Source organism: Heloderma suspectum, chromosome 6 (assembly GCF_057233095.1).
Source record: "Heloderma suspectum isolate Gila_16-S chromosome 6, 16-S_ref, whole genome shotgun sequence".
Lineage (NCBI taxonomy): Eukaryota > Metazoa > Chordata > Lepidosauria > Squamata > Helodermatidae > Heloderma > Heloderma suspectum.
The window spans coordinates 59,012,838-59,039,971 of record NC_139463.1 but is presented as its reverse complement, the minus strand read 5'-3'; the positions used below and the strand labels follow the sequence as shown (position 1 = coordinate 59,039,971).

General features: G+C 48.1%; 1 protein-coding gene across 1 annotated transcript; it reads right to left on the bottom strand.

Moving 5' to 3' along the window:
• Nucleotides 1-619: 619 nt before the first annotated feature.
• LOC146340950 (vomeronasal type-2 receptor 26-like) lies at nt 620-17,998 on the bottom strand. Its single transcript, XM_084808241.1, has 6 exons — nt 17,570-17,998; nt 9,556-9,844; nt 5,950-6,723; nt 5,061-5,270; nt 2,289-2,415; nt 620-2,073 (listed from the first exon to the last, which is right to left on the bottom strand). Exons 2-6 carry the CDS (start codon nt 9,799-9,801, stop codon nt 1,172-1,174), a joined length of 2,259 nt encoding a protein of 752 aa, XP_084664367.1. The 5' UTR covers nt 9,802-9,844; nt 17,570-17,998; the 3' UTR covers nt 620-1,171.
• Nucleotides 17,999-27,134: the final 9,136 nt, after the last annotated feature.

Here is a 27,134-nt window from a genome sequence, read left to right as displayed (position 1 = left end):
TTCTATTGTTCACAAATGATGGGCACCAAAGGGAGCCAACACAGGCTTTCAGGAACACTATTGCATGACTTAGTTTTTTCTTCTTTTTTCTGTTATATTTAACCAATCTCCCTGAAATTTTCCGGTGATGTAAAACAAGCATGTCTTTCTGGCACCTGCAAATTTCAGGAAGGATGGTGAAATCTATTCGATTTTATAAAGCTTAGAACAACCCACCTGCCTGATTTCCATTCCACATTACGGGACCCTGTTTTGTCCCTGACACCTTATCTAACAGGAGCCACAACCGGGCCTGCTATAATGAGGAGGTGCATTGCTATTTTTCCAATGTTCAATAAAATGTCCCTGATTTTGAAGGAATCTGTTACACTGTTGTCTCCTCTCTCACCCTACCTTTCCATTTTTCCACAACAGCATATTCATACATTTTACATTCCAGCTCTGCAAATATGGATGTCACTGACATTGACCATAATGTGTTCTTGCTGCTAGTATAACTCCCTCTAAAAGTGAGCTCTGCGGGCAAGTGCCAACAACAACCAAGCCACAACGGGGCTCCTGAGAAACAAGAGAGAAGGATCAGCATTCTGGAAGGAAACTGGTTTGCAGAAGTACTGAAACATGAACACAATTTATTTTATTAATTTTCATTTAGCATTACATTTATATCCGGCCATGTTTCCTCTCTGAAGGAACTCAAGTTCCAAATGCCTCAACAGCGGCCAATAAAATGAAATGAAACCTATCCTCCCCAAGACCAATCCAGTGAGCAGAATGGAGAATGGCATGGAGGAGAGAAGAATGTTCTCCTTATAGGGGAAGTTAGATCCGTACAATTTAGAGTATCTATGAAGTGAGCCTAATCCTGAACCAAACTGCAAGTCTCTGTTGTACCTATAATGCATGATATGTAACACCAATTCCTGATAGTGTGATGGCATGATTTTTTAAAGAAATTATATGGTTGAAAGATATCTAGGAGCAATATAATGCCATACAGACAACCTTTAAGTCCATTTCCAGTTGACTGGGAAAGAGCAAAAGCCCAGTGTGAAAAGGATCCTGTAGCTTAAGGAATAACTCAGCACCTTCAACAATGTTATTGGCCTTCTTGCACATGTACTTGACAGGAAACTAGAGTAGCAGGGCATGTTTCAAAGTGATAGACACCCTAAGTCCTTCTCCTGATTACATGATCTTTACAGTTGAGACTGGGCCTCAACACTATAATGTAGCATTTGGGGAGGAAGATGCAAGCCAGGAGACCAGCCCCAGAGGCCAAGATGGAGAAGACCTCCACAGCCACCATAGACTTCCCCTTGGTGCTCAGGTAGGTGGGCACAAAGGAGACCCAAACACTGCAAAACACCAGCATGCTGAAGGTAATAAACTTGGCTTCGTTGAAGCTGTCAGGCAGTTTTCTGGCTAGGAAAGCCACCATGAAGCTGACAATGGCCAGAAAACCCATGTAACCCAGGACACTGTAAAACATAGTGACTGAGCCTTCATTACATTCAACGATGATTTCTCCAGCCAGGGAATGGAAGTCCAAGACTGGGAATGGGGGAGAGGTCACCAGCCAGAAAGCACAGATAACTGTTTGGATGAGGGGACAGGCCAGGACAATGGAGTTTGGTAGTTGTCTCCCCAAGAGTTTTCTGGCCATGTTTCCTGGCTTGGTGGCCATGAAGGCCAGAACCACTGTCACAGTTTTTGCAAGCACAGAAGAAATGGCAATGGAGAAAATGATGCCAAAAGCAGTTTGACGTAGAAGACATGTGACCTTCGTGGGGCGACCGATGAACAGAAAGCAACTGAAGAAACAGAGCAGGAGAGAAAGGAGGAGGACATAGGTGAGGTCTCGGTTGTTGGCTTTGACGATGGGCGTGTCACGGTTTAGAATGAAGGTGGCCAACACTACAGATGTAATGAGAGAGAGGAAGAGAGCCAGAGAAGCTAAAATGAACCCCAGTGTCTCCTGATAGGAAAGGAAGTGGGTCTTCTTGGGGAAACAGTGGTCTTGGTTGCTGTTTGGGTGTTGATCTTCTGGGCACGGGTCACAGTGATCTGCATCTGGAATGAGCAAAAGTATCTCAAACATGGCATACATGTTCTTTTTGTACAGACAGTGCAGGCCACAAAGAAGGAGACGGAAATCTCAGTTCCCTAGCTGACTGTCCATATAAGCGTGCAGCCTTAAATGGCCGTGTCTTCTCCTTGCGCATGATCTTCCCATGCTAACCCCGGTATGCTCTGCAATTGAACAAGGTTCTCAATGCTTGAGCTACCTGTACGGTTAGAAATCGTCCCTTCTGGGCAACGGTCACATCTGTAGCAGCAAACTGGCTTCCCCTCTGGAACTTTTCTCTGGTGCCCTGGAGAGCACCGTTCCACACACCTCGCAGAGGGAGGCACCTAAACGGGGAGACAGAAATAGTTGAGGTTTTACACGCAATGGATGTTGCACCAAAATAGGACAGAGTTACTCAACAGAGTTTTCCAATACACAATGGATAGGATCTAGGGATGGACAAAAGTCCCTTACCTGTCCTCGAATCTTGCTTCGCGGTGGGGGGGAGGCGCTTCGCTTCTCCCCCCGAAGTTCATGCGAGGGGGGGGAGGCACCCCACCTCGCCCAGCCGAAATTCAGGCCAGGCGGGAAGCACCCCATCCCTCGCTGGCGAAATTCAGGCTGGGTAGAAGCGCCCTGTCTACCCGGCCGCGAAAAAACAAACAAAAAAAACCCACCCCCCTGATAGGCTACGTAACGATTAACGTAGCCTATCACTGCTAGATTTCCAAAGTCAGCCGTGATAGGCTACGTAAATCATCACGTAGCCTATCACAGGTGACTTTGGAAAAAAAAAAGAAAAAAGCGCGTACGCAAATGGCGGCCCCCATAGGGAGCTGCCATTTGCATTCCTTATTTGGTCCCTGTAGTCTACGTAAAGATTTACTAAGACTACGGCGAAAATAAGGGCAACGCAAATAGCGTTGCCCTTATTTTCACCGTAGTCTACATAAATCTTTATGTAGACTTCAGGGACCAAATAAGGAACGCAAATGGCGGCTCCCTATGTGGGCCACCATTTGCGTACGTGCTTTTTTTTTTCCCCAAAGTCACCCGTGATAGGCTATGTGACGATTAACGTAGCCTATCACAGCTGACTTTGGAGATCTAGCCATGATAGGCTATGTTAATTGTTACGTAGCCTATTACGGTTTTTTTTTTACTGCACTTGTATGGCGGCGGCGGCAGCCGGTAAAAAGACTGGCTGCCGCCCCCGCCCCTGGCGAAGACCCGACGAACCGCCGCCGGGACCCGCCTCCGGGAGGGACATTCGTGAATGGTAAGTCCCATCCCAAGGAGGGGGGGTGGGGGAGTGGAGGAGAATTTCACCGCCGATTTCGGGGGGCCGAATGCATTGGCACTCAGCCCCCTGAAGTTTCGGGGAGAAATTCTCCCCCATCACTAATAGGATCACCAGTTTAGAAAGTCTGAATCTTTTCTGGATTTCTGCAGGTTACTTAGAATCATCGTAATGGAAGCTGATGGAGATATACATGTTCATACGGATGCAAAAACATGAAGCTGCCTCCTCCTGCATCAGACCCTTTCTCTCCTTCTCTAGGGATGCTGCAGAAATCTTCCATAGACCCCAGTGAGGGGTCCGCTACACCACTTGCATCCCTGCTATTTGATGTGATAGGCTATGTAAATCTTACGTAGCCTATGGTGTGAAAAAACAGGGACACAAACGGCGTATTTGCGTCCCAGCTCCAAAGTCCCTGATGTGGTTTTGGAGGTGGCCGGCAGCTCCCCAGAGTCAATGCAGAGTGGGGCAGCCGGCGAGGATTCTGGCGGAGGAGGAACGGATCGATTACCCCCGGTGGCCCGCCCGCAGACAGCAAGGTAAGGGATTCGTACATCCCTATACGTCGCCCACTATTGTCTGCTCTGAGTGGAAGTTGATCTCCAAACTTTAAGACCGGGGCCTTTTTCCAGCCATACCTGGAGATGCCAAGGACTCAAAGTGGGAATTTGCATGCCAAGATCGTTCTTTCTCACTGGACAAGGACCCCTTTCTGCACTCAATAGGCCTTTGGTCTCATCTAGAAAGTAGGGATGGCAGAGAATTCCACCACGGATCACGGTGAGGCCAAATGCCAGTGCATTTGGCCCCCTGAACTACGTGGCAGAAAGGCCTGCCGCCCCCCCGCCCTCACATGGTTCCCTCCCGGGATGAGACTCACCTGGTGCGGATCTTATGGGCGGCGGCAGCTGCGGTTACGGCTTCGGGGGCGGCGGCTGCAGCGGCCGGTCTTCCGACAGGCTGCCACCGCCGCCGCCATTTCCACTCTTGTAAAAAAAAACAAAAGAAAGAAAAAGAAAGACGTGATATGCTACGTAAAGATTTACGTAGCCTATCATTACTAGGTTTTTAAAAAACACACTATGTGATAGGCTATGTAAATCTTTTCGTAGCCTATCATGGCTGGGTGGGTGAAAACAAAAACCGCGTACTCAAATGTAAATATTTACGTAGGCTAAAATGGGGAATCAAAAAGGGAGGCAAATAGCGCCCGCCACGCTATTTGCGTTCCCCTTTATCTTCCCCACCATAGTCTACGTAAATATTTACGTAGATTAAGAGGGCAAAAATAAGGAACGCAAAAGGCAGTGGCTACGATTCCCTGTTTTAGCCTATGTAAATATTTACATTTGCATACGCGGTTTTTGTTTTTGTTTTTTACCCAGAGCCCTCCGCGGCTGGAAATCTGGCTGTGGATGGCTCTGGCCTGGCCGGGCCTGGCCGCCTGCTCCGCGGAGCTGCCGCGGAACACAGCCAGCCGCGGAGGATTCTGGGGGGGAGGAATGGAGCGCCTCCCCGCCGGCGAGGATTCCGGGGGAAGGGACGGAACGCCTTCCCCGCCACCATCAACATAATCCACGAACAGGTAAGTGACTTTCATATATCCCTACGAAAGACACCTCCCGTTCTCAAGCCATAGAAATGCAAAATTCTTTATGGCCCCCATGACATTCACTTCAAACCCACCTCTGTAACCCACAAGATTGCATCAGTGTGAATGGTGAAGTCCTGGTCAGGCGGAGATTCCGGATCCACCTGTCCAACTTTGGTGTGACCTAAAGATTCATTTGGGAAGAAAATCACATTCACAATATCGTATCTCTCTCCCTTTTTAAAGAAAGAGACTTCATCTCCAGCACTGTTGTTAAACCGGACATTCCTCAAAGAGGCAAGAATCTGAAATGGAAGAGAGAATTATAAACAGGGTAATTGTGAGTGAGTTCTGGTGTCTTCTGACATTCTGTGACTGCCATCAAGTTAGGAGACTTCTTCTTTTCTTTACTGCATTGTTTTGATGAACACTGAAGGTGCATTCAGATGGCTTCATTGGGCAATTGCTCAAATATCCCTGCCCAGTGGTTTGCCCATTTTTCTTTGGTGTCTACTTGCTACAAGCCATGCTCCTCTCTTTGTGTGTGTACCAGAAGTAGTAGGGTGGTGACATCAAGGCGCACAACACCTGAGGTGTCCTCATGCTGCCTGGCAAGAATGAACATGGGGCAGGGGGGGCAGAGAAGCTGCCTGTTTTTTGCTCCTGGAGATGAGGGGTGGGGATAAGAATAGTATGTATTTGGGGTGACAACTTGCTTGATTCGTCCTCCTCAGTAGCCACAGTTTTAATTACATGATTATCACAGAAGCACCATTGCTCTCCACTTATTTTTATTCACTTCCTAGTACTCTTTAAGGGAAATGATGGCCATGAAAGACTATCTATGGGGAATGTCTCTATTGGGACCTTTAGATTGGACAAAAAACCCTTCTCCTAGGCTCAACCTTGGCTTCCAGGATCAGACCACCAAGAAACCACCAAGGGACCTATTATAAGATTGCCAACTCTCCACGAGGACGTTACCTGCCATGGCTGAAGATTCAGCAGCCTCTTGCCTCCCCCTCTCAATGCACGTTTGGATCCAGATGAGGACACAGCATGTAACGTGTGTGCAACGGAATAGACAGCATTGTAGATATTGTAGCTGTAACTGGACATGCTCATTGCAAGGATATGGCTCTGCAGGTCCCGTACCTTCTCCTCCCCAGTGCAGTTCCTCCATCCCCACAGAGAGATTTCTCCTGATTTCAGAAAGTCACAGTTAAATGTGAGTCCCCACCATTTCTGAAGAAAGACATCTCCTTGTGGTCGGTGTGGATTTAAGGCCCGGAGAAAATGTGTGAATAACGGCACATCCTTCCTGTAGACTCTGAAGTGCAAAGCACCATGGAAGTCTTTGGCCTTGTATAAATTTTGTCCTTCCGCAGAAGTTTCCCAATGGGCTGTCAGGATCCAAACCTTCCTAAATGGGATCTTGGTCTTTTCTTCATGAATAGTCAAGAACACTCTTAATATGAGTACAACGTTGGTGTCCCCAAAGACAATAATCACTTGGGGTTCAAACCAAGCACTAGGAATAGATCCAAGATATGCTTGTTGTACAAGGAGAGGGCTTGTTGGGTCGAACATGTCAGTGAAGGCCACACAGATGTCCTTCTGCTTGAGCATTGGTGTCAGTGTCTGGATGAAATTTTCACCTCTCTCCTGAGTCAAGGCAACCAGACCAATCCAGTTCCAATGGAAATGCAGGAGTAGCCGGACAAGGCCCACATATTGAGCAATTTCATTAGTATCAATCTGGAAGAAGGAAGGAAATTCTGATTTTTCTCCCTGAACAGGGTCAGCCAAACCATAACCGAGCTGAAAGAAGGATTTTCTTCTTAGTCTACTGCAGTGAATATTGTGCTCCTTTGAAGGCTGACATGTTTTTAATGGCTTAATCTTCCATGGACTGCTACAGCCAGCTTCAGTTGCATGAAGCGCTATCCAGAAGGAAGACATCCACTTGAAACATAGACATCTAATATGAAATGAAGCTATCTTTAAGGTCCCCCCCCCCACTGTGGATATCAACCCAAAACTCAGGGCTGCCCTGGAGGTAACCTTGGCACAGTTTCTAGTCATTGTCCTGAAGAGGCCCATGTCGCTATACTGAACCAATAGGTCTCTTTGTAAGTGTGGTGGGGATTTAGGGTCCCTACCCAAATAGGATCGTTTGGTCAAACAGTTCCATTGTGTGTCCAAATCCATTAGGACACATGAAATGGGAAACATGACATAATGGTAGTGGGTCTTAATCAGAAACCCCGTAGGTTCCTCTACTCGGAACACTTTCCGTTTTCATCCCAAGATGTGTGGCTGAAACACAAGCTCTTTTATATGGAAATGTGTCCCAATACATACAACACTGAGAAATGTTGTATTATGGTGTGTTCAGGTTCCCACAGTCACTGGAGGAATTAATGAAATGCATTAACCGACTGCAGCAAAATCAAGAGGGAGTCTTGTGTCACCTTGTTCAAGAACACGCGTACAGAAGAAGAGCCATGCTGCCTCACACCAAGGGTCCATCAAGCCCACCATTCTTTTCCCACAGTGGCCAGCTAGCTGTCAACCAGGAAGCCTCCAGGAGGACAGAAGTGCAACAGCACCGTCCCGCCCATGTTTCCCAGCAACAGGTCTACTTAGGCATACTGTCTCTGGTTCTGGACGTAGCACATAGCCATCAGGACTATGAGCCATTGAGAGCCTTTTCCTCCAGGAATTCATCTAACCCCCTTTTAAGGCCATCCAAGTTGGTGGCCATCACTACATGTTGTGGTAGCGAATTCCATAGTTTCACTATACACTCTGCGAAAGGTCTTCCTTTTCTCTGTCCTGAGTCTCCAACCAATCAGTTTCATGGGATGACCCCAGGTTCTAATATTTTGAGAGAGGCCGAAAAATAGCTCCCTATCCACGTTCTCCACACCATGCATAATTTTGTACACCTCTATCATGTCTCCCCTTACTCTCCTTTTTTCCAAGCTAAACAATCCCAGCTGCTGTATCCTTCCCTCATGGGGGACAGGAGGAGATGCTCCAGCCCCTTGATCATCTTAGTTGCCCTTTTCTGCACTTTCCCCAGCTCTACAATATCCTTTATTGGCAGTTTTATTCTCAATTCCTTGTCCAAATATGCCAAACATGGAGTTTGCCTTTTTTACAGTGGCCACACACTGGGTTGACATTTTCATCAAGCTGACCACCACAACCCCAAAACCGTTTACATGTTCAGTCACCACCAGCTCAGATCCCATCAGGTTATATTTGAAGTTGGGATTTTTTGTCCCAGTGTGCATCACTTTGCATTTGCCTACATTGAAACTCATTTGCCATTTGGATGCCCATTCTCCCAGGTTGGAGAGTTCCTTTTGGAGCTCCTCACAATCCCACTTTGTTTTAACCACCAGAAATAATTTGCTGCCATCGGCAAGGATGGACACTGCACTGCACACTACTCATTCCAGACCATTTATGAACATGTCGAAGAGCATTGGTCCCAGTACAGAACCTTGTGGGACCCCACTATTTACATCCCTCCATTGGCAGAATTTCCCATTTATTCCCATTCTCTGCTTCCTGTTATTAAACCAGTTACGCATCCATAAGAAGAGCCGTCCTCTTCTTCCATGACTGCTAAGTTTGCTCAGGAGTCTTTGATGAGGGACTTTGTCAAAAGCTTTTTGGAAGTACATGCAGACAATGTCTAATGGGTCACTCTTGTCTGCACGTCTATTGAAACTCTCAAAGAACTCTAAAAGTTTATTGAGACAGGACTTACCTTTGCAGCAGCCATGCTGATTCTTTTCCAGCAGGGCATGTTCTATTAGAGGCTCGCTAATTTTATCTTTCATAATGCGTTCAACCAATTTACCCAGAATAAACCTTAAGCTAGCTGGCCTGAGATTTCCTGGATTGCCCCTGGATCCCATTCTAAAAATTGGTGTTACATTGCCCATCGTCCAGTCCTCTGGTACAAAGGCTGATCTTAGGGAAATGTCGCATACTTTGGCTAGAAAATGAGCCATTTCATATTTCAATTCTTTGAGAACTCTAGCATGGATACCATCTGGGCCTGGTGAATTTATTTGCTTTCAGTATATCCATAAGGTTGAGAACTTCATCGCTGTTCACCACTATTTGTCTCAGTTCATCAGACTCCATTCTTGACAACATCCGTTCAGGCACAGGTATCTGTCCTATATCTTCTGCAGTGAAGACAGATGAAAAGAATTCATGCAGCTTCTCTGCAATCTCCTTGTCCTTCTTTAGGAGGAGGTTTGTTTGTGAATCTTCAAGGTGTTGCAAGACTCGATTTTTTTCTCCCCATCCAAAGCATTTTGTTATGTAACAGACCCAGTGCTGATTGGGACTAGTCAAACAATATCCACCTGAGACTCCTGGCTACAACCGAGGTTATGACAGGGCAGGTTAGCCAAGGTCAGAAGGCCTCCTGCTCTTACCATCCACAATCAAGGCAACACACTCACTGCATGGGGGGAAATGGCTTCAGAGATTGGCCTCTCCAGCTCAGAGTTCCTGAGGTCTGCAGATCCCCCACATCTCTCCCCAGATGATTCCCCTTACCTGTGGGATCTTGAAGATGCCCATTACAGAAGCAATCTCCCTCGAGGATTTGGAATCGAGACCCCCAATAATGGAGAGCAGTTGATCATGTCTGTGACATTTATAATTAGGAAACATTCGCCCCGACGTGGACAGCAGAGACAGACTGTTCAAGTGGATCCATCTTGCGATGTTGCTGTGGTCATAGATGCGAAAGCCAAGGGTGTGGTTGGGGAGGAGAATTCTGTCCATGTGGATCTCCTTCATGGCGAACGCCAAGGCCAGGACTTGCTGGTAGTGCTTGAATATCCTGCAGAGATGGGAGTTATGACGGGAGGCGAGTGAAGATACAATATAGTATAAGGTGGGAGGGAGACATTTGTTGCTGCTCTGATTACCCAACTGCGAGTTTGAAATGTTTGCTCATCTACTTCAGCTCACCCAGAAATCAACCTTCCCCACCCCTGTCTTACATGACATCTGCGGGGGGTGGAAGGGTGGGCATTTTTGGTCATTATGAAACTCTTCACATGAAGCCCAAACATTGTTTCGCTCTGCCTACCCTCCTTGCACCAAGGAGCCTCTAGGGGCAGGTCACCTGTTCTCCAGTTCACAAGGAAGCGGAGATATGATGGCCAACCCTCCCCTGGTCACCCCCACCCTAAGCTCGATTCAGAAGAGTAGGAGACTGCAAAGCCAGCTTCTGGCTCAAGACTCTGAAAATCATTTATTCCAAACTCAGATACAAGGAGGACACAAACCAGTGAGTTCAGTGTTGGTGGAACAAAGTATGAGGTGTCCTCCCAACCTATTGGTTGAATGCACAAATCCCAGCTTCCAAGTTCCCCTTCTCTGCGTTATACATACACACACCCCTTTCCGCATATTTCGCCTTGCAGCAGTAGATGCAACAGCAGAGCTTGGCTCCCCCAGTCTCTGGACATTATAGTTCCCAGAATTTCTGTGTCACTACCATAGCCAGACAAGGAAAGAGGAATCGTGCTCCTGCTTAGAATGGGACCATACATAGCTCAGAGCCACAGAGCACAGGCTTTGTATCCTTTGCATGCAGGAGGTCCCAGGTTCAATGCCTGGCTTCTCCAGAAAAGGTAGGAAAGCTCCCTGACTGAAACCCTGGAGAGCTGCTGCTGCCAGCCAGTGCTGACGACTCCGGGCTGGATGGACCAAGGGTCTGACTCGGTATACTGCAGCTTCCTATGTTGCCATGCAGCCGGAGAAGAACCCCCAGGTCTCTGCTTCTCATTACAGGTTGACGCCAAATTAGGATCAGCTTGGAAGGAGGCCTCTAACCTGCAAGCAAAGAAGGCAAACATCTGTCCCAGATCCCTCTTGTGGACACTTACAAAGCAGAATTGCGGAGTTCTGGTGGTGCTAAACCACTAAAGTCCTGAATCTCTTCATAATAATTCATGCCAACGGGCAAATTCCCTCCGACAAGGAGGTCTCCAGGGCTGTGATAGGCTTGCAGTTCCTTAGGCCTGGTCAAGAGGCAGGTGGTTCTCAGCATCCTCTGGGTGGCCAGAGGCACCATCCAGAGCAGCAGCAGCAGCAGCGAAATCATCAGCGGCACAGAGAGACCTTCCCTCCTAGGTCAGCGACCAGGCAGAACCTGAAGAAGAGCTGAATATACAGGCCCCTGCAGGGGAATTTGAGCGTAGCCAGAAATGATCAGCCCTCAAGTCATCAGACACTGCCCCGCCCCACATGGAAGGGCCCAGGACATCTTTATATGAAGCATGTTTTCTCCTGGATTTTGTTGTTTTTGGTTGGGTGGGTGGAAATCCATGGGGGTTCATCAGAAATTACTGTCATTTCCACAATTCCAGAGTGGCAAAATAGCCACAGCCCCACAGCACTGAGCTCTCTTTGCACAGTGGAAGGAGGAGGGAAAAGTTTCAACTGCTTCTCTGTGGGGCAGACGGGCTCTGAAATTGGACTTGAGTTGTCAAGTTCCAGCCTTGGGCCTGTGTGGAGCTGAGGACCTAAATCCAAGATGGAGTCTGATCTTGTGCCAAAGTTCATTAGCCCAGATAGGTGACTGGGGAAAGGGAGGAGATGGGTGTGGCAGAGTCATGCTCAGAGATGCTTGGAGGAACCATAGTATGTGAGCTGTGTGTCTAAGCTTAAATGCATGTTTGTTTCTCTTGCAGGCCGGATGGAAGTTTCTCTGTTAGCTGAACAGTCCATCTGCTAGTTTCTTTCGACAGTTTATATATGATCGTTCAGATAACATATCGCTGTCTCGGGATTGATCTTTTCCCTCCCTGTTAAAAGATTGTCAAGTTCATTACTCAAGTTTTCTTTTGTCTACTTCAGCTGCCTGTTCGAGTTACTGGCCCACAAGAAACAGCATGCAGCCAATTTGGAGCTCCATTTTCCATTTAAATCCTTGTAGCTATGGGGGAAATAACCAGTAAAGAACCATCAAGGGAGTTTGTCAAGCAAAGCATACAGATATAGAGTACATTAGTGACAGACTCTGAGATGGGCCCACTCCGGGCCAGGGGGAAGGAGAGACCAGAGGAGAGAGACTCTGAGGGAGGATTACGGAAGGCCACTGAAGTGCGCTACTTCGCATACAGAATAGGCCTCAGTGCTGAGACACCGAAGGCCTAGTGCTACTCTTCCGCCTCTCCTTAATGGATCTCCCTCAGACGGAGCATTGAGAAAATACTGGGGGGTTGAAAGATAGAGACAACGATGTCTGGACCTCCTGTAAAAATTCAGGGACTGAGGCAGTGTTGCACAAAATGCTAGTTTCACCCCCTGGAGGCTGGTCCAATTTGCCCCAAAGAGGAGAGTCAACTGCAGGCTGGGTCCAAGTCGATTTTATTGTTTGCAAACAGTTCGACAAAGGAGCCCACGCTCAAAAGCAGAGTCGACCCTGGGCGACCCCCGCGCTACAGTTTTATCACTTAGCCTGCATTCCTCAGCCAACGTGTTACTTTTGATTGGTTGCCAGCGGTTTGCTTAGCAACCTTATCTTAGGGTTACTGTCTGCTCATTCCAGGCATGCGCAGCTCTTACAGTACTACGTGCTGCTTAAGACACATACAATGGCTTTTAGGTTACATTTTTACTACAATTCCCCCCTCAAAAGGCTTTTCTCAAATTTATACTCTCTTTGGTCCAGCGGTGGACTACACCCTTAAAGGCACAAACTATTATCGCTGTGGCATTGACGGTTTTCTCTAAACAGCAAGTGAGGCCTAGGATGCCTTTGTTCTAGCTACTAGAATGTTGACAACAAAAACACTTTTTTTTTTAACTTTTGGAACTCAGTTTTGTTCCGTTCATCAGGAACCCTTGAAATGAGAGCACCCTCTTTCTGTAGAGCTACTTGATTCCTTTCAGGGGTTCATTATTCCAATGGTGACCTTCAGGTGGGTCAGCTTCCGGTGTGACCCTCTCTGGTGCAGGTGATGCCTTTATTCAATGTGATGAATCCACTTTTTCCCTTTAGCGACTTTTATAGCAATGGGAGTGGTATGTAGGATCTGAAACAGACCCTTCTGCTCCTTGGTAGGTGGTTCACCTTTCAAGGACTGGATTAGCACCCAATCGTTGGGATTGAGATTATACACTGGAGCATCTAAAGGCCAGGATTGGTGCGGTGTCGCAAACCTGTGAAAACAAAACAGACTGCAAAGCAGTAACATAACCTTGAATCTTAAAACTCTTACTTCTAAATTCACATGTAAGCTATCAGCCATAGGTAATATCCAAGGTGGGCGCTTATAGAACGTTTAAAGGGTGTCAATTTAATACTTCCCTTGGGGGTGCACCGTACTCGAGTCAAGGTGATTGGCAAGGCCTGTGGCCCTTCAACTTAATCTTTAAACAAATTCTAGTGAGCATTGTCTTTAAGGCGCGGTTCATCTTCTCAACTTGACTTGTGGATTGAGGTTTCCAAGGGGGGTGTAGCTTCTAGTTAATTTGTTATGCCTGGGCCACTACTTGCGTCACTTGTCCAACAAAATGGGGCCCCTGATTTGATTAACTCTCTTTAGGTAACAGGAACCTAGGGATTACTTTTTAACAGGATCTTGGCTACTGTCTGTGCAGTGCAGTCAATTGGTTTTATCATTACTAGCAGGTACCGACAGCCAAGAGTCTGGGGCAACTCTGAAAAGTCAATTTGAAATCTCTGAAAAGGATAGTAAGCACATGGGCAACTTCTCATTTGAGCTGGGGGCTCAAACATTTTTGAATTGTTTTTGAGGCACAAAGGGCAGTCAGCCACTGTTCTCAGGTCTTGGTCTAACCTGAAGGAGGTGCTATCTGCCTCGGGCGCACCCAAAATCGGGGTGTTAAAGGGGGATGATCCCTTTATTAGCTAACCATAACTTTTGAACTTCTCAATGAGCGGCTTCAAGCCTGCACAGGTGGCTTTCTTCAGAGGATATTGCCTCACGCACACAGGGCTCTCCCTTTTTAAAAGAAGATTTTAACTGGTGTTATGCATTTGCTCGGGCAGGGGTTCTGTCTGCCCACACACATGGATCTACATTCTCTAAAATCTCAGTCTCTTTGGCCTCTGACACAATCTCGACTGCTTGAAGGGCCATCTGCTAATTTGAGCCCTGCATTATTGGCAGCTGTACTACAATCTGATTATCACGGAAGAAGATTTTAGCTTGCAGTTTTGTTAACAAGTCCTGCTCCAAGAGGGCAACCAGATGTGCAGATGAAACTACAAAGGCATGTTCCAGTATGTTATTTCCAGTCTTCGTGAGGAGGGGCTTACACACGGGCAATTTAGTTTTTTTTTTTCTCTCTTTAATTCCTTTTACAGTTACATGCTTTCCACTTTCTCTCGCCGGGGGGGCTTCACAGGGATCATAGAAAATGTGGCTCCAGTATCTACTAGGGCCTCACAGTCCCTGCCACCAACCCTTACTTTTACCTTGGGATTCTCCCGAGCGTTTGTTCGTAGGGTAGTGGCCTTTCAGCTAGACTCCCCCCCAGCCCCGGAGGACCCTGCCCGCGTTTGGCAGCCTTCAGGGTGAGTCTCTTTTCTCTTCTCTTTTAACTATGGACAATCTTTCTTCCACTGTCTCTTCTCTCGGCAGTACACACATTTATTGAACCCCGGTCGGCCCTTTCCTTTTCTGCCCCCCCTCCTCTGGTCACTTCTGTGCTCTCAAGCTGTGGTTTATATCTCCGCCCATGGTGGCTGCCAGCATTGCCTTTTCCTTTTTCCAGGAATGGCACTCTTTTCATGTGCTCTCATGTGCACCATAGCTCTACAAACTTCATGATCTGGGGTCTGATAAGGCTAAAGCAGGCGGTGATATTAAGGCTTGCTTCAATTTAAGAAAAGCCTTTTTTATTTTAATTGTCCACTTCTAGTGGGTAATATTTTTGTTAAAGCTTCATACGGGGGCTTCGCCCCTTTTTATGGCTACTATAGCCTCCCTCTTGTAACAGGCACACTTATATTTTGGCTTGCCTGTTCTGCAGATCATGTTTCAAATTCTCTGTGCCATGCACCAGTTTTAACTCTTTGTCTTCTCTGCAAGTTAGGCTGTTTGCCATTGCTTCGACAGAGACTCACTTGCTTAGATCTTCTTACTAATCTCAACGACACACATTTGGGATAAGCTTTCTTTCTTTTTGAAGCCTTTTTGTCTGCTACTTTCTTCTGCCTTCTTTTATACCTTTTTCATATCATTAAAATCTAACACCATGACTGGAAAACATTTGTTTTGTATAGTAGGGCATGGTGGAGCAGATCTAACCATTATACTCCTCCTCTGACTGCATGGTCAGGGCCCATCAAAATCAAGGGAAGGGCATTTTCATACATGCAAAGAGTTCCAAGCCACCATTTTTGCATCGGCAACTCCACACTGCATGAGTTTTGGCAGAGCGTCAGGTTTTCCTCTGAGCAAATGGAACGTTAGAACAGTTCAGATTTTGAGAAAGAGCTGGGACACATGGGGCAGGAACTTTCTCAGGCTTCAGAAACACAGCTGGGCTTAGAGGTATCACAGGAGAGTGGGGGGCTCTTTCCCTTTCACCTCTTAAGTTAAGAGAATTTGCTGCCCCCCTTTTAAAGGGAAACTAACTTCCGTAGTTTCTCTTTGAACTTTTTGAAGGCTGTTTCCTTTGTAGTCTGTGAATCTCTAGCAATTCGTATCTGTATGCTTCATTAGGGTAAATGAAATCAAAGCCTTGGAAATCATAGAATTATAGAATAGTAGGGTTGGAAGGGGCTTACAAGGCCATCGAGTCCAACCCCCTGCTCAGTGCAGGAATCCAAATCAGAGCATCCCTGACAGATGGCTGTCCAGCCTCGTCTTGAATGCCTCCAGTGTGGGAGAGCCCGCCACCTCCCTAGGTAATGGGTTCCATTGTCATATTGCTCTAACAGTTAGGACGTTTCTCCTGATGTTCAGCTGGAATCCAGCTTCCTGTCACTTGAGCCTATTATTCCGTGTCCTGCACTCTGGGATGATCGAGAAGAGATCCTGGCCTTCCTCTCTGGGACAACCTTTCAAGTACTTGAAGAGTGCTATCAGATCTCTCAGTCTTCTCTTCTCAAGGCTAAATATACCCAGTTCTTTCAGTCAAATGCAGTTTTTTATCTGAGTGTTGAAATCACAAATCAAACTGTACACTGAGCTGATCACAAACAAACACACAATCTACAACAACGGGAGTTTAAGGCTATGACAAGCCTCACAGTACTTTTTATGGCAAGTCTTTAACTGTCCAAAGTTCCAGTCCATGTGCAGAGTGCCTCTAACAAAGAAGGCTTTGGGCCATAAAGAAGGGATGTTTTTAACAAAAGCTCTGTGTCTCTTCATCAGTTCGAATGGGGAAGGTGTAACCTTACACCTCTTCTAGATTCCTCCACACATAAGAACAGAGCAGTGCTGCTCAGCTTTCCAGCTGTGATGCTTTTCTTGGTTTTTGTTTTTTGTGTGTGCAAATCTCACTCTTTTGTCAGGTCCTCACAGACACCTTCCAGCCTCACTGCTTGCTAAGGCTAAACCAGCCACGGTGAAGGGGGGTTAGGCAAGTCCCCCTTGGCTCTGCTCTGAGTAGGCTGACAGAGATAAGCTTACACAGACCCTGATATTTTGAGAACTTGCTCTGTCTTTTTTTCTTGATTTTGCCACAGTCTTTAAGATGTCAAACAAATCTCTTTCTTCAGAAGTTGCAACTTTTTTCAACTGCTTTTGCTTCTTTTAACAAACTTGGATATGGTGGCAGAAAACTGTCTCTGGAGGGCCCCCTCCCTCCCCCAACAACCTCTCCTCCCAACCTAACAGACCGAATAAGACCGGGGGAGCTCAGGGCACCTTGGGCAGGGTCTCCCAGTCTTCAAGCTCCTTCCGTGGGGCTTGAATCAGGGGGAACAGGGGCTTTGGGCTTCACCTCGGAGCATACCATCATGACTTTACAATATTGAACTTTATATTCAACCTTTTCTCGCCTTCAGTGGATTTTGGTTGGCACTTATCCAAATGCTGATAACCTCACTTTCCCTGAGGCAAATCTATCTCACTACTTGATTCAGACACCACTGGGGTCTCTTGCCCCTGCGGTCCTTTGCCAGTAACACATTTACACATTTACACTTCTGTAACTAAGGGGGATTCTTTCCGCACCAATTCAACCAACCATCAATATAGGCGAATTGATCCCATTGCCCATTATTCACCACATTTTTATATACAGCATTTACAAGATTTACATCAAAGGATCCTATGTCTGGCCAACTAATTCCAAATGCTGGCCAGTCCAGTTGGCAAAATAAGGTCAATTTACCCTTGGCCATCTTAATTCTAAAATCTCTTTTGAACTTCCTAAAGTTCCTGAGCATGCATCCCAAGGGAGTGGCAGAGCTTTTTAAATGGGAGCTACCCGACCCCATTGTGCCTACCTCTGTTTGAAACCATACACGGAGCCTGACAAACCTCAGACGCTTACACAGAGTCTGACAAACCTCAGACGCTCTGAAGGCAACTCAAACAGAAAGACAGAAGGGAAATCAAATACTTACTCTGCCCAGCACCCTAGTGCCGTCTCTTCAGACCCATTCAGCCTGGTTGACTCAATCAATTGAGTCCACGCCTTTAACCTCCTGGGTGTCCCGACCCCCGTTCTCTGGTGCCGTGGCAGACCTCAAAGGCGGTCCGGCGCGCCCCACAGGCACCTTTGCCGGTTCTGTCGTTTGACCCCAGGGTGGTCCAAGGGACTCCTGGCTGCTCGTCAGTTTGTTGCACAAAATGCTAGTTTCGCCCCCTGGAGGCTGGTCCAATTTGCCCCAAAGAGGAGAGTCAACTGCAGGCTGGGTCCAACTCAATTTTATTGTTTGCAAGCAGTTCGACAAAGGAGCCCACGCTCAAAAGCAGAGTCGACCCTGGGCAACCCCCGTGCTACAGTTTTATCACTTAGCCTGCATTCCTCAGCCAACGTGTTACTTTTGATTGGTTGCCAGCGGTTTGCTTAGCAACCTTATCTTAGGGTTACTGTCTGCTCATTCCAGGCATGCGCAGCTCTTACAGTACTACGTGCTGCTTAAGACACATACAATGGCTTTTAGGTTACATTTTTACTACAGCAGGATGACGGCACAAGGAAAGCCTCATCTGGAAGCCCACTTCTCTGCTTTGCTTGGATTTTTTAAAAAGGGGACCGGCCCCCCTCATGTTCTTTTGTCCCAAGTAGGAGGATTTTCCAGCTTAAAATGGAGAGACGGGGGAGCTCTTGGTGGCGCAATGTGTGCAGAATGACTGGTTACAGCTGAAGGCACAGAGCTGTCGGCTCTCTTCACACCCGGCAGTTCATCCCACTACAAACTGGTCCTTTGGATTGCGGACCCTTTCTAGGATTTGGACTGGCCTTGTATACGGGCATCTTTCCTAGCGTGTCCCTCTGCTCTGTCCCTTTTCATGGCTGCACGGAAAAATCAGGACAGAAGGCTGATCGGTGGATCCTTTGGATTCCCCAGCAGGAGGGAAGTCGGGAGCCCTTCCCGTGGCCTTGACAGTGGAGGGAGCCCCCCTTCCGGACGCATTTCCTCGGGTCCTCATGGTGCTGCCACAGGAGGCTTCCCATCTACTGGTTTCTTCCCAACGACAGTGCAAGGTGGGCTAGGAGAGGACATAGCGGCTGGCTGGCTTCCCCATCGTACGGATGTTTTCACAGGCATGAGTGCAAGTCCACTCAAAGGCTGGGTGGACGTACATGCCAACCCGCACAGGTGTCTGCCTCACCTTCTTTCCTGCCCTCCAAGATGGTGGCCACTCAGAAGACATGGTTTGAATCCGAGGAGCGCCTCCCCTCCATGGCACGTGTGCAAAGGAGCAGGGGCAGGGGCATCTTGTTTTCCTTGCTTAACTTGTGCCATACTGTTTCCTTGCAGCCCCCAGGAAAGCTATGACTTACTTCGGAGTAGACATAACAGCGGGCTGTAAGTCTGCAACCTTCAGCACACTTACTTGGAAGTAAGCCCCACTGAAGTTAATGGAGTGCTCTGAATCAACAGAGGACCTTGATTCTGAGCTCAATGGGGTGCAGGATCAGATCTGTCTCCTTCCATTGCAGGGCAGAATTTTACCCTCTTCTCCCTCCCGTCGAGAAATGTGCTCAAGCATTTACATGGCAGACACGTGGTTTGAATCTAGGAAGTCCTTCCTCAGCAAGCCCAGACACAGCGGGTTTTTCCTCTCTTGGAGAATTTCAGAGTGTGATCATGGTTCTCCTTTTCCATGGGCTGGAGAAAATACCACATTTTTTGCGGTTGGGGAAAACCCCGGATAGGCTGGGGGGAAAGGTGGGAGATGCCCTAGAGGTTCCAGTCATCACCTAAAGAGGCCGCAACCATCCATGAGGGAGCCATCTCAGTAGCAGGATAAAAGCTCTGTGTGAAGAAGCCCTTCTGCTCCCCCTGCCACCCCGTGACATGTCTTCGCCTCCTATGATGTGATATGGGCACAGGAGAACATTCGCTCTCCATGGAGACCCACACGCTGGCAGCTGCCCTAACCAACGCTGTGGAGCTGCCTTCCCCACACTGGCAGCCTCTACTTGCATTGGACTACAGCTCCCATCAGCCCCTGCATGGCCAGCATTCTCTATCTGGATAATTTTACATATGTGTTCTTAGCTTATCTTCAGGACAACACAAGACCTGGCAATCCCCCTGTAGGTGCTGGTGAAGGGAGTGGAGCAGAAGACAATGAGCAGGCTCAGAAGCCATCTTCTTCTCAGCCAGAGCATTGCATCCCCATGATACTTTTCAACACGGACCGGCAGTGTTTCCCCAGGGTCTCAGGAAGGGGCTCTTTCCCAGCCCTGCCGGAGATGTTGGGGACTGGACTGTCTGGCCTTCTCTGCAACGCAGGGCCTCTCCGCTGAGCTGCAGCCCGTCTCGGTCAGCGGTTAATTGGGCAGTGCCTGGATGTTGCTTCCATGCTTAATACATTAGGAAAACAGTAGCGGCTTGCGCTCTGTATTCACGCGGGGGAGAGGAAGGCCTTCACCAAGCAAACGTCCCGAGCATTCTCCCTCCCCCTGGGCAGAGGGGCTCTTGTCTCAGCTGTGCAAGGGGAATGAGGAGGGGAGGAATCCAGATGCTATTCAGAGCAGGAAAGCGGCTCCTTGACCTCCTTCCTTACTTTGGTTGAATGCTCAGGAGGCTGGCAGGGGTTGGAGGTTCTAGTCTCAGCTGGCTAAGGGTAGGGATGTACGAAAATCACCTTTTTGCAGCTTGGCTTTGCGGTGGGGGGGGAGGCACTTCGCTTCTCCCCCCGAAGTTCAGGCAAGGGGGGGGAGTCGTCCTGCCTCGCCCAGCCGAAATTCAGGCTGGGGGGGGAGGCGCCCCTCCTCGCCCGGCCGAAATTCAGGCCGGGGAGAAGCACCCCGTCTCCCCGGCCGCGAAACAAAAAGTGGGAAAAAAAACACATGATAGGCTACGTAACGATTAACGTAGCCTATCATGGCTAGATTTCCAAAGTCAGCCATGATAGGCTACGTTAATCGTCATGTATATTTTGGCCACCTAATGTGAAGAGAAAACTCCCTGGAAAAGACCCTGATGCTGGGAAAGACTGAAGGCAAAAGGAGAAGGGGACGGCAGAGGATGAGATGGCTAGATAGCATCACGGATGCAATGAATATGAACTTGAGCACGCTCCGGGAGAGAGCGCAGGACAGGAAGGCCTGGCGTGCTATGGTCCATGGGGTCACGAAGAGTCGGACACGACTGAACGACTGAACAACAACAACAACACCCTATCACGGGTGACTTTGGGGGAAAAAAAAAAGCGCCTACACAAATGTCGGCGCCCCATGGGCGCAGGCATTTGCGTTCCTTATTTTGGCACGTCTAGTCTACGTAAAGATTTACGTAGACTACGGCGAAAATAAGGGCAACGCAAGTATCAGCCCAAAGGCCTCGTGCAGCTACTTGCTTCTTTCCTCCAGAATGGGTTTTTGTGGAGGGAAAAATAACACAGACGCAAAACAAAAGAGGGTTACAAGTGGAAGATGGTGATGTCTAAAAACCTTCTCAAACCCTGTGAATGAGGCCTGGCAATTGCGTACTGACAGCCTTCTTGGGTGGCAGTTTGGAGACCCCGATTCAATAGCATTCAGTTCTCTTCATGGTCCTATCACTTTATAGAGAGAAGTCTTTATTTATTTATTTATTTATTTATTATTAAATTTATTAATCGCCCATCTGGCTGGTCACCCAGCCACTCTGGGCGATGTACAACAAACAATAAAAACAGTTTAAAACAATGTTGTTGTTCTGTTCATTTGATAATATAAGATGGAGCTGTATTTTCAAATCTCCTCAAACCATTTTGATAAAGAATGGTCAGGCTGGGTCAGATATGTTAGAACATGATCTGAAGAAAATGTGGCTTTTATCTGACTCGTATTTATCTTGGTATTGTGTATGTGGGGTAAGCGGCGGAATGCAAGAGCAGGTGGTCTGATGCCCAGGGAAATGATGCTCAAAGGGGACAATCCTGTCTTCTTATTGGTTCTTTGTTCATTAAAATATCTGGTGCTGTATATACAGCTTTAACAAATTGGGATGAAGTTCCCATAACTTGAAATAAACCAACAAAGAAAACAAGAAAACATCAAATGCCTTAAATGGTCTTTTAACAATTTGCCTGTTAACAAAAAATTCTAGCAAGTGGTTAATCCACATAAAAAATTGGGCTGCAGATTGTTATGTGCAGGCACCCCAACTCTGAACAGTGAGAAGTTTCAGGGGTTCCAGCACTTAAGCATGGTTCATTTTCCATAGAAGGAGACCTCTGTGATTGACATTTTATTCCTGCATGAATACAGGGTAAGCATAAGGTGATGAACCATAACATTAGCAATCCAACAGGTAGGGATGTACGAAAGTCACTTACCTTTCGTGGATTCTGTTTATGGTTGGGGGGGAGGCATTCCATCCCTCCCCCCGGAATCCTCGCCAGGGGAGGAGGCGCTCCGTTCCTTCCCCCGCCGGAATCCTGGCCAGCCGGCTGTGCTCCGCAGGGATTCTGCAGAGCCGCAGGCTGGCTCCGCCAGCAGCTGGACATCTGGCTGCTGGCTAGCAGGGACGCAAATGGCGGCGGCTGTAGCTGTCGCTGTTCGCATCCCTGCAGTCAGCCGTGATAAGCTACGTAAAGATTTACGTAACCTATCACTTTTTTTTTTTTTAACTGGAAATGGCGGCGGCGGCAGCCGGTTGGTAGACCAGCCTCCGCAGCCGCTGCTGCTGCACTGCGGCCGGAGCCACTACCTGAGCCGCCACCGCCAGGAAGATCCACCCCAGGTAAGTCTCGTCCCAGGGGGGCGGGGGGGGCAGGCCGTTCCGCCACCGATTTTGGGGGGCCGAATACGCTGGCATTCGGCCTCCCCGAGATCCGTGGCGGAATTTTCGTACATCTCTACCAACAGGGCCCAGTTCCCCTTGCAATGTCCAGGGGAACCTGGGATGTCAGAGAATTCTGCCACGGATCTCGGTGAGGCTGAATGCCAGTGCATTCAACCCCCCGAACTCCATGGCGGAACGGCCTGCCACCCCCCTGCCACCCCACGGATCCACCCCGGGACAAGACTTACCTGTGGCAGATCTTCTGGGCAGCGGCGGCTCCGACGGCGGCTCCGGCAGCGACGGCTGGTCTTCTGACCAGCTACCGCCGCCGCCATTTCCAGTCTTTAAAAAAAAAAAAAAGACGTGATAGGCTACGTAAAGATTTACATAGCCTATCATGGCTAGGTTTTAAAAAAAAAACATGATGTGATAGGCTACGTAAATCTTTACGTAGCTTATAATGGCTGAGTGGGTAAAAAAAAAAAATGCATACACAAATGGTGGTGGCTATGGCCACCGCCATTTGCGTTCCTTATTTTTAGCCATCTTAGTCTACGTAAATATTTATGTAGACTATGACGGCGAAAATAAAGGGGAACGCAAATAGCGTAGTGGGCGCTATTTGCGTCCCTTTTTGATTCGCCATTTTAGCCTATGTAAAGATTTACATAGGCTAAAATGGTGAATCAAAAAGGGACGCAAAACCGTACATGGGTTTGTTTGTTTTTTCCCCCAGAGCCCTCCACGGCCAGAAATTTGGCTGAGGACGGCTCTGGGCTGGGCTGGGCCTGGCCGGCTGCTCCGCGGAGCTGCTGCGGAGCACAGCCGGCCGTCGAGCGTTCCGGGGGGGAGGAACGGATCGACTCCCCCCCATCGAGGATTCCGGGGGGAGAGACGGAGTGCCTCCCCCCCATTGAGGATTCCGGGGGGAGGGACGGAATGCCTCCCCCCCCATCAACATAATCCACAAAAGGTACGTCACTTTTATACATCCCTAAGGGGAACCTCTGAGTACAACAGGATTTACTGCAGAGAGCAAAGTCAACCCTCTACCTCTTTTTCAGATCCCCCTATGGCACAGACTGTCCTAGACACACATGAGCTTCGCTGGTTTCTATTCTCACACCAAAGGCAATCAGGATATTCCTCAGGGAGAGAGAAAGAGAACAGTCACCCTCCTCCTGAAGAGTCCAGTGAGGGGAAAGAAAAGATGAGTCGCGCCACGTCTGCCCACAAACAATGTCTTGGCCCATCCCATCTCCCATTGAAACACACCAACAGAAGGCTGCGGGCCATCATCTGTCCTTTGTAGTGTGATTAAGAGGGCTTGCCTCCAGGCATCTACTCTGCCTAAGGAAATCTTAGAACCAAGACTTTCACAGTTGGAAGGGATTTTGAATCTCTTTGCACTCAGAGTCTTTGGGCTGTAAAGTACTCCCAAAAGTCATTCAGACCAACCCCAACTCTATAAATAATATTAAAGCCCTCCAGAACTTTAAGCTAACAAACAAAACACTATTCCTCCAAGTCAGTATAAAAATATACAGAAATACAGAAGTGAACTAGAAGGTTTTATTTTAAAATAAAACAAATTGGGATCACAATAAATCATGTGAGAACAAATAGGAGGCTGAATTGTGATTGATTGACTGTAAAATGAATTAGCAGGGAGTTTTTTTAAAACAATGTATTGAAATCACAGTTTCCTCTCCTTATTAGGTGATCTTTATTACCTTATTAGGGGCGCCGCCATTTGTGTTCCTTAGTTTGGCACGTCTAGTCTACGTAAAGATTTGAGTCCCTTTGGTGCTCAAGTAGGCGGGCACAGAAGAGACCCAAACACTGCAAAACCCCAGCATGCTGAAGGTGATAAACTGGGCTTCACTGAAGCTGTCGGGCAGCTTCCTTGCTAGGAAAGCCACCATGAAGCTAACAAGAGACAGGAAACCCACGTAATCCAAGACCGTGTAAAACATGGTGACTGAGCCTTCATTGCATTCCACTATGATCTCTCCAGGCAGGGAATGGAAGTTGACGTTTAGGAATGGTGGAGAGGTCATCAGCCAGAAAGTGGAGATCACAGCTTGGATGAGGGGGCAGGCCAGGACAATGGAGTTTGTCAGTTGTCTCCCCAAGAGTTTTCTGGCCATGTTTGCTGGCTTGGTGGCCATGAAGGCCAGAACTACAGTGACAGTTTTTGCAAAAATGGAAGAAATTGCAACAGAGAAGATGATGCTGAAAACACTTTGTCGCAGAAGACAGGTGAGCTTTGTGGGTTGGCCAATGACCAGGAAGGAGCAGGGGAAGCAGAGCAGGAGGGAGATGAGGAGGACATAAGTGAGGTCTCGATTGTTGGCTTTGATGACTGGTGTGTTACGGTGTTGCGTGAAGGTTGCCAGTACTAGAGATGTGATCAAGGAGAGGAAAAGAGCTAGAGAAGCTAAAATTTGCCCCAGTGTCTCTTGATAGGAAAGGAAGTGGATCTTCTTGGAGATACACTGGTCTTGGTTCTTGTTTGGGTGTTGATCTTCTGCGCATGAGGCACAGCGAGCTGCATCTGGAATGAGCAACCACAATTGAAATATCACAATCATGACATGATGTTCATTATGTGGAGCCTTGTCCAGCCCTCAAAGATGGGATGGAAAGAGCCATTCTCTACCTTACTGTACACCTTTGATAATTTTCTGTTTAGGTTTGGCCATCAGAATACCCGAAACAGAAGAGGTACAAAACGCTACTTTTTCTCCCCACATGATCCCCCACCCCACCCCTAGGGATGTACAAATCCCCTACTTGCCAGTCTGGGGGGGTTCTGCAGGGGGAGGGATTCAACCCGTTCCTCCCCCCAGAATCCTCGCCAGCCGGCTCCGCTCCACCGTGACTCCACTGAGTGCTCAGTGCCGTGCCGTATCGCTGCAGGAAGGGATCCCGCCGTACTCACTGCAGGAAGGGATTCCGCCGCAAATGGCATCTGCTACTCCATTTGCATCCCTGTTTTTTCATGCGATAGGCTACGCATTTGTATTTACATAGATATATGTGTCGCCTATCACGTGAAAAAACAGGGACACAAATGGCATCCACCATGTAAATGGCGTCCAGGACCCTTCCTGCAGTGAGTGCTCAGTGATACGGCACAGCAATGGCGGCTGTCTCGCTTGCTGTACGGAGCTGGCCGGCAAGGAGGATCCAGATCCTCACGGGTCCGGTGAGAGGCAGAGGTAGGTGGACCCGTTCCGCCATGGACTCTGGAGGCCGGATTAAATAAAAAATCCTGCCACGATGGTGTCCGTGGCGAAATATACTACCATCCCTACCCACCCACCACACCTGTTCCTGTGGCATATGGCCTGGTTCAGAGGTTCTCTTGAGATATGTTACCAGTATGAAGGCAATGCTGTGTTACCTGATGAACCATACATATAGAGAACCCTCTCAAAACCATCTTAGAGCAGGCTTAATCCTTCACTCTCAAGATGGGTGATACCAGACTCTATGTCTTAAGAAACATCTCAGACAAGATTTGTCTTTTTTTGTCTTTTTACTCCAAAGTTGTCAGCATAACAGCACTAAATACAAGAGCTTCTGCATGCATGAATTCAAACATTTCTAGTATCCAACATCATGGGAACTACGGATCAGACAGCCTCATATCAATCCCTGGGAAAATTCTAGGGATCTACGAAAGTCACTTACCGTTTTGCGAATTGTGGTTGTGGCGGGGGGAAGGCGCTCCATCCCTCCCCCCGGAATCCTCGACAGGGGGGGAGGCGCTCTGTTTCTCCCCCCCCGGAATCCTCGATGGCTAGCTGTGCTCCGTGGTGGCTCTGCGGAGCAGCCGGCCAGGGCTGTCTGCAGCCGGATTTCCAGCCGTGGAGGGCTCTGGGGGAAAAAAAGAAGTGTGTACACAAATGGCGGCAGCTATGGCTGCCGCCATTTGCATCTCTGCTGCCCAGCAGCCGGATGTCTGGCTGCAGGCGGAGCCAGCTGGCGGCTCCACAGAATCCCAGCAGAGCGGAGCTAGCCAGGCAGTATTCCGGGGGGAGGGACGGAGTGCCTCCCTCCCACCGCGAAGCAGATCCACGAAACAGTAAGTGACTTTCCTACAACCCTACCATGTGTCATTGTGTACACCTTTCTCCTTTCTCCTCTTAGTCGCCTTCTTTCCAAAGATAAACAATCCCAGATGTTGTAACTCCACGCTGCCTTGGAGTGCGGGCTCAGAGGCCGGTTTCCGGGATCCAACCTATCCCTGGCCACCTAGCTGCTGACTAGTGGACATAGGATTGCACCCTGAGTGACATCAGGATCTGGATTAGAATAGAGTTCTGAATAAAATTGCACAAAAAAAGCGAAAAAAAGGGGGATGCGGATAGCACCACTACACTATCTGTGTTCCCTTTTTTTCACCGTAATAGTCTATGTAAATATTTACGTAGGATAAAGCAGTGAAAAATAGAGAACATAAATGGTGGCCGCCATAGCCGCTGCCATTTGTTAACGCATGTTTTTTTTTTTTGCCTGCCGTGATAGGCTACGTATTTACGTATCACGGCCCCCGCAGGGATGCCAAATTCTCGGCCATCACTAGTTCTCAGGGAACTGAACCATCCATGGCCACCTAGCTGCTGACTAGTGGCCATCAGATTGAGCCCTTGGTGACATCAGGATCTGGGTTAGAATACAGTTCTGAATAAAATTGCACAAATTGATTACTGATCTGTATAGTCCCAAA